The 14632-nt window shown below is 43.2% G+C and overlaps 2 protein-coding genes across 3 annotated transcripts in view; one reads left to right on the top strand and one right to left on the bottom strand.

The window, feature by feature from the left end:
• The window catches only part of neb (nebulin), a 114546-nt gene extending 104616 nt beyond the window's left edge, over positions 1–9930 (top strand). The window contains exons 133-140 of the mRNA XM_088352382.1: positions 1833–1925; positions 3497–3589; positions 4848–4955; positions 5028–5214; positions 5936–6028; positions 6261–6422; positions 6500–6603; positions 8689–9930. Coding sequence (XP_088208508.1) covers positions 1833–1925; positions 3497–3589; positions 4848–4955; positions 5028–5214; positions 5936–6028; positions 6261–6422; positions 6500–6603; positions 8689–8862 — 1014 coding nt within the window. The 3' untranslated portion in view covers positions 8863–9930. The remainder of the gene's footprint in view (positions 1–1832; positions 1926–3496; positions 3590–4847; positions 4956–5027; positions 5215–5935; positions 6029–6260; positions 6423–6499; positions 6604–8688) is intronic.
• A 360-nt stretch (positions 9931–10290) lies between these two features.
• The window catches only part of tbc1d8 (TBC1 domain family member 8), a 39315-nt gene continuing 34973 nt past the window's right edge, over positions 10291–14632 (bottom strand). For both annotated transcript variants that reach the window (XM_088352959.1, XM_088352960.1), the window contains exons 16-19: positions 13537–13602; positions 13383–13472; positions 11481–11605; positions 10291–11034 (exon numbers count right to left, since the gene is read on the bottom strand). In XM_088352959.1, the coding sequence (XP_088209085.1) occupies positions 10699–11034; positions 11481–11605; positions 13383–13472; positions 13537–13602 (617 nt within the window). In that variant the 3' untranslated portion in view covers positions 10291–10698. The remainder of the gene's footprint in view (positions 11035–11480; positions 11606–13382; positions 13473–13536; positions 13603–14632) is intronic.

The raw sequence follows: 14632 nt of genomic DNA on the forward strand, positions 1-14632 counted from the left end.
TCCCTTAAAAACACCGTAACAAACTCTGGTTCCAACATCTCACGTGACATGATAACATTTCCCGGCTAATACGTGTTTTCATTTAGCAGGGTGTTCACCCTAAAAAACATTTCCGTTCCTCCAGATCATTCCACATCCCTTCAAAACAATCGTAACAACTCTCCCCATCCAATCCATCTCACGTGACATTATAACACTTTTCGGCTAATACGTGTTTTCGTTTAGGAGTGTGTTCACCCTAAAAAACGTTTTTGTTCCCCCTGGCTCATTTCACATCTCTTAAAAACAACCATAACAAGTCTCTCCACAACATCTTACCTGATATTATATCACTTTCTGGCTAATATGTGTCATTATTTATCAGGGTGTTCACCCTAGAGAACATTTCTGTTCCTCTAGATCATTCCACATCCCTTCAAAACAATCGTAACAACTCTCCTCATCCAATCCATCTTACTTGACATTCTAACACTTTTGGGCTCATTTGTGACTTCATTTAACGGCGTGTTCACCCAGAGAAAAAATGTCTCTGTTCCATTGTGTGCTTTTTCCCATCGGATTCAACCTCTTGACGTAACAATTTCAGGCTTATATGTGTCCTCATTTATCAGGGTGTTGGCCCGAAAACATTGTAGTCTCTGTGGTATCTGAATGAACGTCTTACTTGACATTATAACACTTTCCAGCTAATACCTGTCTTCATTTATCAGGGTGTTCACCCTAAAAGATGCTGTGCTTTGCCATCTTTGTTGTTGTGTACAATGTTCTTTTGTTTGTGCGAATGTTTTGTGACTAAACGGAACCTTTTTTTTTTTATATATTTTAGTCAAATGTTTTTGTACTTTGTATTGAGACAGACGACCTGCTCATTTGTGTGGGATTAAATCCATTTCTAAGAATAATATTGAATCGTTAGACTGTTTCCCCAATTTTAAAGAGCGTATTAAAAAACGAAGATGCGAGCCAAAATGGTTGACTTCCTGTTAGATTGCCCTGATTACTTTATAAACTGTTTTTGTGCGGAAAGTGACCTTCCATTTTGTCCATCCCCTGTGAAATCGGGATCGCGGACTATTTTTCTTTTCATTTTTCGGCAATTCTCGAAATCCAAAATGGCAGACTTCCTGTTAGCGTACTGGGACCGCTTCTTAATACTACTATTCTTGTATAAAGCAAATGTATTTATATATTTTTAATGAAATAATTTTACAGGAAGATCAATTCCAATTCATGGTTTTTTTAAATTAGCTTTCTAATGTACCTTTTAAACTATGTAGCTAGTTCTCTTGCTAAATTTATAGCCATTTAGCGAGCTATCTAGCTAACATTTTATCTTTTTTGCTAGTTATCAAGCTAAATCATGAGCTCTTTTTAGCTAGTTATATAGCTTTATTTTTGTTTTAGCTTTCTGACAATTTAGATGGCTTTTTACTCTTTCAGCTAGATATTTATCTGACATTTGACCATTTTGCGAATTATCAAGCTAAACTATAAGCTCTTTTTAGCTCGTTATCTAGCTTTAGCTTTTTTTTTTTTTTTTTTTTAGCTTTCTGACTATTTAGATGTTTTTTTACTCTTTTAGCTAGCTACCTGTCTGACATTTGACCATTTTGCCAGTTATCAAGCTACTATTCTAGCTATTTAGCAAGCCATTCAGCTCATTTAGAAATGCATATGAAAGCGGGTGCCCTTTTTTGTCCGTCGTACCTGACTTTATTTTGTTTGTCGTAACATCTTGTCGTCTGTGACTTGGCCTTGCTGTATTCGATGGCCTTCTGATCCGGTTTCTTGTTTGTTTTTTAAACCGATACGTGTTTTGTCTCGTCGGGTAGATCAAGTACAGGGACTCCCTGGACCGCGGCACGGCCATCCCGGACCTGCCCGAAGTCAAGAGGGTCAAACAGACCCAGAGGAACATCAGTTCGGTAGTGGAAACACACACAACGTATCGGTTGCTCTTAACCGCGTCCATTCGCTTCCCCGGCTATTCTAATCACTTTTTGCTACGTTTGATGCACGCTTGCTTTCTTTTCTTCAATGGTAAATGGACTTGTCTCCATGCTGTCACAGAAGTGAATAGACCCCTCCCATTTCTGCAGAGATTTCCTTATAATGATTAATAGGACCACACTGAAGAAACATCGCTTTGACACAATGAAAGGTAGTACAGCAGCGTCCATTTCTATTATATATCCAAAAACTCAAATGATAGCCATTTGGAGCTAAACCCTGTTAACAAAAGTGAGTACACCCTTAAGTAAAAGTTCCTGAAGTTCAATATTTGGTCTGGCCACCATGATTCTGCATGATTCCTCCTGCCACTGGAATGCTCTTTCCTCCTCTGTGACGACAGGACTGAGCTCTTGTGCTTCTCCACCTTCCGTTTGAGGATGCCACGAGGACGTCCTATTGGGTTTAGATCTGGAGACATGCTCGGCCAGTGCATCCCCTTTACTCTTAGCCCCTTTAGAAAATCATTGGTCATCTCAGAGGTGTATTTAGGGATATTATCATGCTGGAACATTGCACTGCGACCTTTTTCTGGAGGGAGGGGATCGTTCTCTGCTCCGGTATTCCTCAGTATATGCTTGACGAAATGCAACTCCTCGATCCCAGTTGCACTCGTGCAACCCCAAACCGTGACATGCTCGTACTCCTCATATGGATGCCGCCACACATGCTTCAAACCATCTGAGTCACATCGATTCGTCTTGGTCTCATCAGACCACAGGATATCTTTCTAGTAAGCGGTGGTCTTTGTTGAAAGACTTCTCTTCATTGTGTCAAAGTGTCTTCACTGGTGTTCTATTAATCATTGTAATGAAATCCCTGCAGAAATGTGAGGGGTGGATTCACTTTTGTGACATATTGTATCAAGAACATTTCAAGCGCTTTACAATGTATTTCACACTTACCCATTCAACAGTCTTCAATTCTTGAAAGCTAGAGCAAAGGAGTCGGGAACCAATAGCTTATGACTCAGAGATAAAGCAGAAATTGCGCAATTATTTGATGGCTGGGCTGAGTTTGGTTCAGTATGTATAGGACACAATTTGGACGACAGTTTACAGTCAAGGTGTCACACCAACAGACCCTGTTTTGGCTGTAAATGGCTAAATAATATTTTATATGGAAGCTCATTAGGAAATCCATGTTTTTGATGAAAAGCCACAGAACAAACTTTAACATAAAACACACTTTTTACCCTGAAGCTCTAGCAAAATAATAATGACTGAAAAACCGGCCTAAGTCATCATAATAATAATGCATCGTTACAAGAGTGCAATGAAAAGAAGTCAATATATTTGGAATCTTTTGCTTGGATTTTCTTCTTTCAATGCAAACGGAAACGCTTCAGTTTTTAGCCCAAAACGGGCCCCACTTTGCTCACCTCTGCTCTTTTTTCCTTCGCTTCCGTCCCCGTCACGCTTCTTTTGCGTTTCCTTTTCCGTGCAACGGTTTGTGACGAGCGCCCCCTCCTGTTCCCCCGTTTCAGGTCTTGTACAAGGACGGCTCGGCCAAGGGAACGCCGGTGGTCTTCACGCCCGAAATGGAACGCGTCAAACGCAACCAAGTCAACATTAGCTCGGTACTGGGAGGGACAAAAAAACACCTTTACTTTTAACAAAAACACGTCCTGGTTCCGTCTAGGTCCAATGTGTGGGATTTGGCGGACAAGAACATTTTCATCCAAAACAAAAAAAGCATTCATTGTGGATTACGAATACTCTACATCCAACCTAATAGGGATGTAAAAACTTTAAAAGCTCATTTCTAAATCGGCTTAATCGATCTTCAAGTATACACTTTAGGCCGAAATCACAAACGTTAGCATTAAACGGTAATTGAAAGCCCCAGTAGTGACCCTAGTGGTGTAAAATACTTCATTCATTCATTACTCTAATTGTATTTTTGTAGTATTTCTGCAGCCTGGTTTTTATAGTATTACTGTATTTAATCGTATAATATTTCTAGTGTTTTTTGTAGTAAATCTGTAGTATTTTTGTAGTATTACTGTAGTTGTACTTTGATGGTATTTCTGTTTAATTATTTATGTGGCAGTATTTTTGTAGTATTTCTGTCATAATTATGTAGAGGTGTTGTTGTATTATAGTATTACCGTAGTGATATTTTTACTATTACTATAGTTGATTTTTTTGAAGTATTTCTGTTGTAATATTTCTCTAATGATAATGTTGTATCATAGTATTAATGTAGTATTTCAAATGTATATTTTTTATCAGAATAAAGACAAGATAATATTAGGTTCCTGTTTTAAAGCACTCAATTTGGTATTACATTTTGTAGTAATTTGTAGCAAATGTCATATTTTATTGCAACTGACTATGGCTCTATCAACACCCCACCCAAACAAAACAATGGTGACAAGATGGGCCGTTGAGTTTTTAGACATAACGCAGCCTTTTGGCTGTCCGCTGGTCATTCTGGGGGCATAAGAAAAATCCTAGGACTTCTAGTGTCAAAGAAACGGCCAATAAATAAAGCCAAAAATTGATTCCAAATATTCTGTCCATCTCTGAAGAACTTTTCTTCAAATGTTACTGTTGTAATGCATTTTCCAGGCCACTAGGGGTCAGTGCAATGTTTTCAAAAAGAAAATATGCTGCCAAATCCTTCGCACTGGTTCTTGGCACATTCGCCTAAAAGACTAACCTCTTGTCATCTACGTCCCTTAAAGTCCTTACTTTTTGTCCTGTTTCTTGAAACGTTTCATCCCGTTAGAAATACTGCATATCCTGTTATCCGTTTGCATACCAGTCCAGGCTACCTGTGCTAACGGCTAGGCTAATATAAACCATTCCCGGGTTTTCCTACTGTACCGCCAGGTCCTGTATTCCGACAGCTTCCGCAAACAGGTCCAAGGCAAAGCCGCCTTCGTTCTGGACACTCCCGAGATGAGACGAGTCCGGGATTCTCAGCGCAACATATCCGGGGTAAGCTAGTTGCCTCGAGTCCCGTCCCCGTCTCCTCAGAGGAGGGTCGGGCTGACGCCGGCTGGGTTTCAGGTGCGCTACCACGAGGCCTTCGAGAGGACCAAGGGCAGCTTCACCCCGACCATCACCGACTTGATCACCGAGCGCGTCAAGAAGAACACGCAGGACTTTAGCGACATTAGCTACCGCGGCATACAGCGTCGAGTGGTGGAGATGGAAAGGAGGAGGGCCGTAGAGCACGACCAGGAGACCATCACCGGTAAGGCGGCTCTACGCTTCCACTAAAACCAGCAATATGCTAGCTGCTCATGCTAGCAGCCACATCAGCAGCGTTACCTGCTGATGCTAGTCACCAAACGTCGAGCAGTTTAGTCAGCTAACTTCTAAAACAACAACAGGAGTGATGAAATGGCTGCATTCTAGTTGCAATGCTAGCAGCCATGTGGGCGAACCCTAATGCTCACTATGCCAGCCGCTGAGGTAGAAATGCTAGCTACTAATGCTACATCTAAAGGAACATGAGTTGGTAATGCTCACTAAGCTTTACGGTTATGCTAGTTGCTATGCTAGCAACTATGTTGGGGTCACCAGCCACAAATGCACATGGCCAAGACGCCAAGTGTTGATGCCAGGCTCTAATACGCCCAGCAGTTGATTTAGCTACCTGCTAAAGCCATATTAGTTGTTAGCATTTACTAGACTAGACGCCTATGCTAATTGCTATGCTAGTGGCACTAGCTGCTTATACCAGCAGTCGTGTCAGTCAACCCTGCTCGGGGGCAAGTATGTAGCGCAAGTTGCTGATGCTTGTCACCAAAACGGCTACCAGTTGAGTCAGCTAACTTCTAAAGTAACGTTAGTCACGGCTATAATGAAATTATGCACCAAATCCAGGGTACCTACTGCCAGAAGTTTTAGGACAGACCCAACAGAACGATCTCTGTTTTTAAAGATCACGTAACCGTTTTGAACTCCTTCAGATCTGCGAGTGTGGCGTACCAATCCCGGGTCGGTCTTTGACTACGATCCGGCTGAGGACAACATCCAGTCCAGAAGTCTGCATCTGATGTCAGGTAATCCAGATCTGGTTTTCTGAGAATGTTTAAAGGTTTTTGTTTTCAGGAGATCTAGAATAAATTGAGGTACAACCGGGTGGTAGGGGTATATCTGGTCCATAGTCCCTCGAACTGTGACTTAATTCTGAAACACTCCCTCTGATGGACCTTTGGGGGTCTTTAAGATGGCTCCAACGGTTTTATCACCAAATGACAACTGATGAGGTCTAACGATCCAGTTTTCTCCTAGTCCAAGCCCACCGTCGCAGCAAGGAGCACTCCCGCTCCACCAGCGCCCTGAGCGGCGTGGGGGACGAGAAATCCGAGATCTCTCAGGACCCTGAACACCACCTCTCCCTCTACGGTAACGGATTTGTCACCACCTCCGGATTCGTCACCACCTCTTCTACGGGTAAGGCCACAAGGAAAAGCGACAAAACCGAGATCAGCCTGGGACCAGATCCTGACCTGTGCCGTTCTCCGTCGTAGGTTACCAGCACGCCAAAACCGTAGAACTGCAGCAGAGGTCCTCGTCCGTGGCCACCCAGCAGACCACCGTGTCTTCTATCCCCTCGCACCCATCTACCACCGGCGTAAGTCTTTGCTTTTTCAGTCTTTAAAGATGTTAACAAGATATTTTTGGAGAGGACGTCGTTGGGCGTCGCCCCAAAATGTACGCAGAGACAGAAATATGGCAGAAAGGGAACGCTCTTTATTGCATCCGTTCATTCATCCACGTTCAAAGTCAGTCTGAGAGACACTAGCATTTATACTGTGTTCACGTGATGTTTTTTCTCTGAATTGTTTCGCTTAGTCAGCAACTTGGGATTTCTTTTTATCAACATTCACATAACATCCTGCCAGATGTCTGTTGTCAGCTCGGAGGCTGCTGACTTACAGTTAATCTACAACAATATTAGTCTCGTGACTGGATTTTAATAGAAGCGCATTTGTTCCTAACAGGTTGTTGTCCACGATTGTTTTTTGCATCCTCGTGTGGTTGACTAAGAGGTCGTCAGTTAATAAGGCTACTTGAACTAAATGATCTGGTCCTTTCATTTTTGATCGGTGTTGCTCCAGCACCCCTTGTTTGATGATTTAACATAATTGAATTTTACACCGGCATTTTTTTAGGCCACCTGCGTTGAGACCTGACTAAGAGGTCTACGGCATATAAGGATCATTGAAATGAATGATCAGGGCATTTATGTTCTCTATTTGTGAAGTTCCAGCACATTTTGCGGATTTGTCATTTCGTGTAGTTTGACTTTATACGGGCACGTTTGGACGCCATTAATAGAGCCGGATAACAAATCTAGTTAAATTGGTTAATTGAGAAATTGGAGTTTCTGCAGTTTTAGCACCCACTAGTGCACTTGGTCTCAACTGGTGGGGCGCACTTGATATCAGAACTGTTTTGGAATAAAATGCAATTGCACCTCCACTACATTAGGGGGCAGCGGCGGAGAGAGCCGGGGATAAAGAGGAAAATGAAAGTCTCTCGAAAGTTAAGATCAGGAAGTTCATCAAAGCGTGCGTAGCAATCAGTTTCACTGCGATCACGTTGTTAGAAGGGGAAATAGCAGCGTGCTCGCTATTTGTACAATTTTTGGCAGCGGACAGCCTGACGCCAAACAGATCAATCTGTCAATTAATGACATGACACCAAAATCACGATGATGGGACCCATGATTCTTTAAGGATTTGTGACAGAAAAGAATTAAAAAACACTGCCGACGTGTTTCATTTATTTAGTGCAGTTGAATTTTATTCATGCACGTTTTGACCATCGACACTGAAGCCTGACTAGGAAGAGCCTCAGCTGATTAAGCCAATTGAAAACTTTAAAGTATTAAATCTTGCTGTTTTGTTAATTTAGCACAGTTACATTTTACACCGGCATTAATTTTGGCCACCTACAATGCAGACGGACTAAAATGAAGTTGAGGTTATTAGTTAAATTGAAGATTTGAAATGATCTGATCATTCTTTTGTTTTGTTGACGCAATTCCAGCACACGCTGGTGATTCAATATATGAACAGGCATGTTGAAAGCCACCTACACTCATTATAAACCGTAGCAAAATCAGGCCAATTGAAATAAATGAGCTGGTTAACTTTGCTTTCAGTTTGAGCATTTCCATTATCCTCTGACAGTCAACTTATTTTAGTACAGTTGAGTTTTATACAAGCATATTTTGGCCGACTAGCCCGGAGCCTAATTGTAACCCAAGATAATTGGTATAATTCCAAATTTTGAAATCAATTATCCAGTCATTTTTGTCTTCTGTTTCTGCAGTTTTCAAATTATTATTATTATAATTGTTTTTAATGCATTTACATTTCATACAGGCATTTTTCTGGGCCACCCACAATGAAACAATGGAATTGTATACAGGCTCATTTGGGCCCCCTATCCTTCATCTGGCCTTTTTTTTTTTCCCCATTCCCAGTACATACAAACCCACAATATTCCCTACTTTATTTTCCAATATTGTAGCTTTATGAGTCGGGACTGCCTTTGCAAGGAACAATGAAATGAGTAGAAGCTAACGAGTACATGCTATTCCAAAACGAAGGTGCCCATTCATTGTTTGATCGCTACGGTCCGGTTCCTTTTCCGGGGGTCCAAGTTTCCGTCCGGATACGCTCTCACCGTCTCCCCGTCCCATTCGCAGAAAACGGTGCGCGCCATGTACGACTATTCGGGAGCGGACAGCGACGAGGTTTCCTTCAAGGACGGCGACGTTATTGTCAACGTGCAGGCCATCGACGAGGGATGGATGTACGGCACCGTGCAGCGTACCGGCAAGACCGGCATGCTGCCCGCCAACTACGTGGAGGCCGTTTAAACGCCAAAACGCCCCTCCCGACGACACGTGCGGCGGTGCCCCTACTTACAAATGTCATTTGTTTCAAGCCCCGCAAAAAAAATGGTATAAAAAAGCAGCAGAACGAGAAATTCGATTACCGCATTATGTAATCAAAGAAATGATAAAAATGTTATTTGAAAAACTGATCCAATGACGTCTGCTTTTGCCAAACCAGCCAGACGTCATGGTAAGCGATAGCTCGACTTTTTACGGGCGATTTCTTTTGCGCCGATTCAAAACTTCCTGGAATTTTGCTAAAATGTCATCTATTTGGGCCGGGTCCTCATTATCGTCGTCTCCGAACTCCTCTTGCACGGACAGTCGTATGCGTTTTCATACCCTTCTATGCTTTGTTCGGATGGCCGTGTCCACCTTTCTGCACGTCTTTCGTGGGGCCCGTTGCAAAACCTAGCTCTTCGTCGCAGTACCATACACGAGACGGTTTACAGAGCGAGAAGGGGACACGAAGAGCACGCACCGAGTTGCCAGGTAGAATTGAGGAACCAGCGAACAGTACTGTATTTTTTGACTTTATATCCTAAAAGGCCTTTTAGGATACAGAGGCAATATTTTTCCCCTTCAGGTACTTCGTAACCTGAACCTTTGGTAAGTAAGGGTACCGCCGTACGTGCCAGTTTTGGGAAGTTTGGAGCCTGTTTCTATTGCCCATCCAATTCTCATCAGACTCTCCTCTTATTTAAAGATGACATGGCATCGCTCTCATTTACAGACTTATTACTGTGTATAAATAAACAAAAAAATACGATATATATTTATGGCCGACGCTGTACGAACCAACCGAATCGATCGACTTGAAAAATCTCCATTTTGAATGAATGTCCCGTTTGAAAAATTGTCCACAATCAAAAGGTTTTTGAGTCGAAAGAAGACAAAACGAAAACGTGAAAACAAAGCCTCTCCACTCATTCGCCCGCTACTAGTACAGGAGTTGTACTGGTACATGACTACTAGTACAAGTACTAGTTTGAGTGTGTTTTGGTTTTTGATGGCAATGTGTAACCCTTCGCCAGTAGTTAATAAAGCCAATATCCTGCAATCATCGGCCTGTGGTCTGCTTTTTTTGGTTTCCATTTCATAGACGCAGAAAAGCATGATCAAAATTGATCACTTTTTTGAAAAATACATTTCTGTTTTGAGACTCATATTGATATAGTACCTCATGAAATATCAATAATGTTGGAAATTGATTTTGAAGCTACCGGTGTCAAACAGAAAAAACACATTTCTTCAAGAGGTCACAAAGATTTTTTTGTTTAGTCCAGTTGAATTTTATGCAGGCATATTTTGGCCATTCCTACTGAAACAATGACATTTTATATGAACATTCTTTTGGCCACATACACCGAAACCATTTGATTTGAGGCCACCGACACAGAATCCCGAAGAGACAGGTGACAATTTTATTGTTAAAATGAAAATTCCCAAAATCTTCCCTTGAGTGCAGACAATCGCTTCTTCTTATGTAAAAAAAGTATATATAGATATAAATGGAGCTACGAGTTGTAAAAAAAAAAAACGGTATTTTTGCATGTTATTTAAGTAAACATCTATACTTTCATTCAAAACTAGGAGGCGCTAAATAATCAACACTGTCCCTTGGGAGAATGAGATCCAGTCTACGGAATCACGTGGACCTTAACTCCTCGTGAAAGTTCAACATTTTATTCCAAAAGGACTAATCCAGTGTTTTTTCTTTGCCTATTGTTGACTGAAAAACCAAGTGAGAAGGTATTAAAGTATTCAAATCAACTCACAGTGAAAAAGAGGGGGCGTGTCTCCCTGGAGGGGCGGGGCTTAACGCTGCGCGTGCTGCAAGGCGAGCAACGGCGCCCTCTGGCGGTATTGTTTCTCTTTGGCGGCGGCGACGCGAGCGCTCAGATCGCAGCTCTTCTCCAGGAAGTTGACCAAAGTCTGCTCGGTGAGCAGGGAGGCCAAGATCTGGGCCAGGCTGACGGTCCACTGGCCGCGGGGCGAGTCCCGGTCCCGGTCCGCTCGGAGCGGTCTGGCGGTGGCCTCTCCGATCTGCAGGACCAGGCTGGTGACTTTGGCGATGGCCTGGAAGAGCTCGTTCTCTTCGGGGTCGCCGTGGAAGAGGCTGCACAGGGTCTTGCACAACTGGATGAACTCTCGCTGGTGAGGAGAATTACGCTTCTCTGTGAGTTTCTTTTGCTAGGATCATGATGACAGATATATTGACCCACTTTCAAGGATGATTGTAAATTTGTAACATGTAAACATGTCCACCCCGTAACACCAATATTTCAATGATATGGTTAATAGACATTTTAAAAATATTTCACAGTAATCATGGTATACTCGCTTCTTTTTCATCACATTACTCTAAATGGCTAACTTGTCCCCCTTATTATTTCTATGCACTGTAGCAGGGGACACATTTGATCCATGTCATTTGTCAAGTGATTGGCGAAAAAAAGTTAGAGAACGATATCCCGAGCTGGACCAATATCGCCGGAATGTCTTTCTTTCAGAAAAAAAGTCCAAAATACAGAATATTGTAGATTTTTGGAGCGAAGGTTCCCATGCTGACATGGCAGCCGATAGGAAGAACCACCCACCTGCTTCATGAGGGGGAGCTGCTGGTGGTCATCCTTCTCCTTTGCCACCACTAAATCTCGAAGCATTTGCTTCAGCTGCTCCTGATAGTCCTTGGACTCCTCTTTCCCGTCAGTCCTTTTTTTATCTGTCAAAAGAATAACTGTGATATAGCAGAGTGCCAGGAAGATGCCTTCGTGTTGGTTTTGGTGTTCAGTACTTGCTCCCCTTTTCAGCATTTCCGTTAGGTGATATATTTTCCAAGTATAGTATCAGTTTCCATTGCTACGCAGATGACACTCGATGTTATATACTATTTTATACACCGTTTTATCTTACCTAAACTCAAATGTACTTGTCCTAAATCTGACTTCAGCGTTCGAGTGCGAACTCTGGCAGAAGGGTGTCGTAAACCGCGCTTTGCGTCGGAATGTGCCTTTTGTTCCATTCTGTGCAGATAACCCTAACTTATCACCTAGCCTGGGGGTTGGAGTGTGTGACCTATCACCCCTCCTCCCATTCTTCAAACAACAGCGTGGACCAATCGGCAGATTGGGCTAAATAAATGAATACGTGGAATATCCTCGTCGCTCGGCTGATTACATTTCTCCGACTTCTGAATATGCTCCAACTGTAAGGGTTTCAAAGACTGATCTGAACCTTGACAAATGTAATGTCACCCAGAGCGTCTCGCTCCAAAATATAAGTGTCACATATTTACTTATTTTTGTCTGTCCTTCCAGTTACATGTTGAAAATATCATAAAAAACACTTTTGCCATCTTGGCCACCCAGTCAGATGCTGAAATTAGAATTCACGCCTTCGTGACCTCACATCACCCCAATTTTGGCTTACCTGCATTGGCTCCCTGTTAGCTTCAGATGTGATTTCATGGTTCTCTTGGTAGTATACCAAATCATGCATGGAGTTGCTCCCTCAGATTGAATTTCCCACTATATTCCGGTCCAGAGCCTTCGCTCTGAAAACGCTGGTCTACTAGTGATCCCGAGAGCCAAGAAGAAATCCTCAGGTTTGAGAGGATTCTCAATTTGGGCCCTGAACCTGTGGAATGCTTTTTGCCCTCCTAAATCCAACAGTTAAGCATGTCCAAACTCTGGTCCCGAGGGCCAGTTGCGGCCTGTGATGGAATTTTAACCAGCTCGCCGGCCTGTTATAAAATGAATAATCATTTTTTTATTCAAATTTTAAATGAACAAATCACTATTCAACCAGATGACGGCTTTAGGAAATTGGTAACTTGCCCTTGGCTTTTTCTTAGGATCTTCGCTCACCCCATTTCCGACACGGTGATGTAAACGAGAAAAGCAAAAGGATAGTTGACTGTGGAAACGTCGCTTCCAGGACAAGTGAAAATTGGAGTATTTGTTCACGCAAGTCTGAAACTACTGCGTCTGCCTCATTTGCCAAGAGCCCGTGGCTCTTTTCACAGAATATAATATCAAGAAGCACTGCCAGAACAAACATGCCGACTACAAAAAGCGAACTGGCAACGAACGCTGTGAAAACGTGAAGCAACTGGAAGCTGTTATAATGGCACAACGGCGCTTTTTCACGAGACCCAGCGATTCAAATGAAAATACCACAAAGGCGAGCTATGATGTTGATGATCAGCAAGCACGGGAAACCTTTGAGAGAGAAATATTAAAGAGTGTTGAAAGAATGCCGGCCCTCACACGTTTTCACCGAACCAAATCTGGCCCTCTGCTTTCTCTGAACTTTGGACACCCTTGGTTTGAATCTAGGCTTATAACACACATCTATTCAATACTTTATGAATGATGATGACCTCAGGAAGCTGTCAAGCAGACATTTTCTTGTGATATATTTCACGTTGATGATGTCTGTGCATCCCTTTGAGACTTCTTGTGCTTAAGGAGATAACGGATCAACGGGACTCGACTTACCGGAGGCCAGGCCCACGCAGAGAGGTCGGCCCGAAGACGCAGAATGAACTTTTGTCTGGGACGATGAGTGTTCCTCGACGTCCGTGAGAGCTGCGGACCATGCAAAAGACGTCAAGGACACTGCGGGGACGTTCAATTTTAGAGTGAGGTTTACCTGGAGGGATGTGAAGACGGTACAGAAGCTTCACCTTGTCGCTCAGCTCGCCGCAATACAAAATGTCTAGCACCACAGGAAGAAAGGATTACAGCTGAATCGATCGAGTGACAAATTGCAAGGAATCGGATTTGAAATAATAAGGCAAAAGGGTTCATAAAGTCCAAAAAGTGACACACGGATGTAAATAAACACACATATAAGAGATAAGATCTCGAGCTTCGGCCTGAAAGTCAGGACGTTCAAGGTTAAATGAAATGATTTGAAATGATTTGCATTTCTATAGCGCTTTTCAAGTCAATGACTTCCCAAAGCGCTTTACAATGTGCTTCACATTTCCCAATAGCGGCCGTGATCTGTGCAGCCATGTAAGGCGCTAACCTGCTTATTGGGGGTATTGGGGGTTCAGTGTCTTACCCAAGGACACTTCCACATGTAACACGGACAAGCCGGGATTCGAACCGGGATCCCTCAATCCTAAAACGATCGCTCTACCTCCTGAGCTACTGCCGGTTGACTTGACAACCAGCCCCCAGGAGGCCAACTGGAACCGTGAGCTCCAACGCCTGCAAGAGGCAAGAGTTGCCTGCTTTAGCCAGGAACAAGAGAGTTCTCTGGATGCCAGCGAACCAGGTTCAATCCCCAACGAGCGGCAAAGGACCGAGTCCGGGCCAGTAAGCAACCAAAAGGTTCTTAGGGAGTCCGGTGAGCGAACACCCAAAGAGCCTGGTTTAGCCAGCGTCTGAACCGGCGACCCGATCGAAGGGACTCGGCCGTTGACCTCACACTGCCCTCGGGACACAGAAGGGACGGGCTAGCCGAAGACCACGCGGGAGGTTCTGGTCTCGACCGGGTCCCCCGGCCTTGAGGATTCTGTCCCGCTCTACCGCTGACCTTTTACATCATCGAATCGAGACCAAAGTCCATCTCGCGGTGCTAAGTATTGACTGGTGAGTCGAAAATTCGATGCAATTACGATAACGCCCGGTTGCTTTCAATTCTATCTACAGTAAATATTAGGCTATCCAAATAGTTTCAGCCAAGATCCCCACTTCTATCGGTTTTATTTTCTGATCTTGGTTTTGTTTGGAGTTTC

This window comes from Urocampus carinirostris, chromosome 14 (assembly GCF_059441175.1).
Source record: "Urocampus carinirostris isolate Australia breed hairy pipefish chromosome 14, RoL_Ucar_1.0, whole genome shotgun sequence".
In the NCBI taxonomy this organism is placed as follows: domain Eukaryota; kingdom Metazoa; phylum Chordata; class Actinopteri; order Syngnathiformes; family Syngnathidae; genus Urocampus; species Urocampus carinirostris.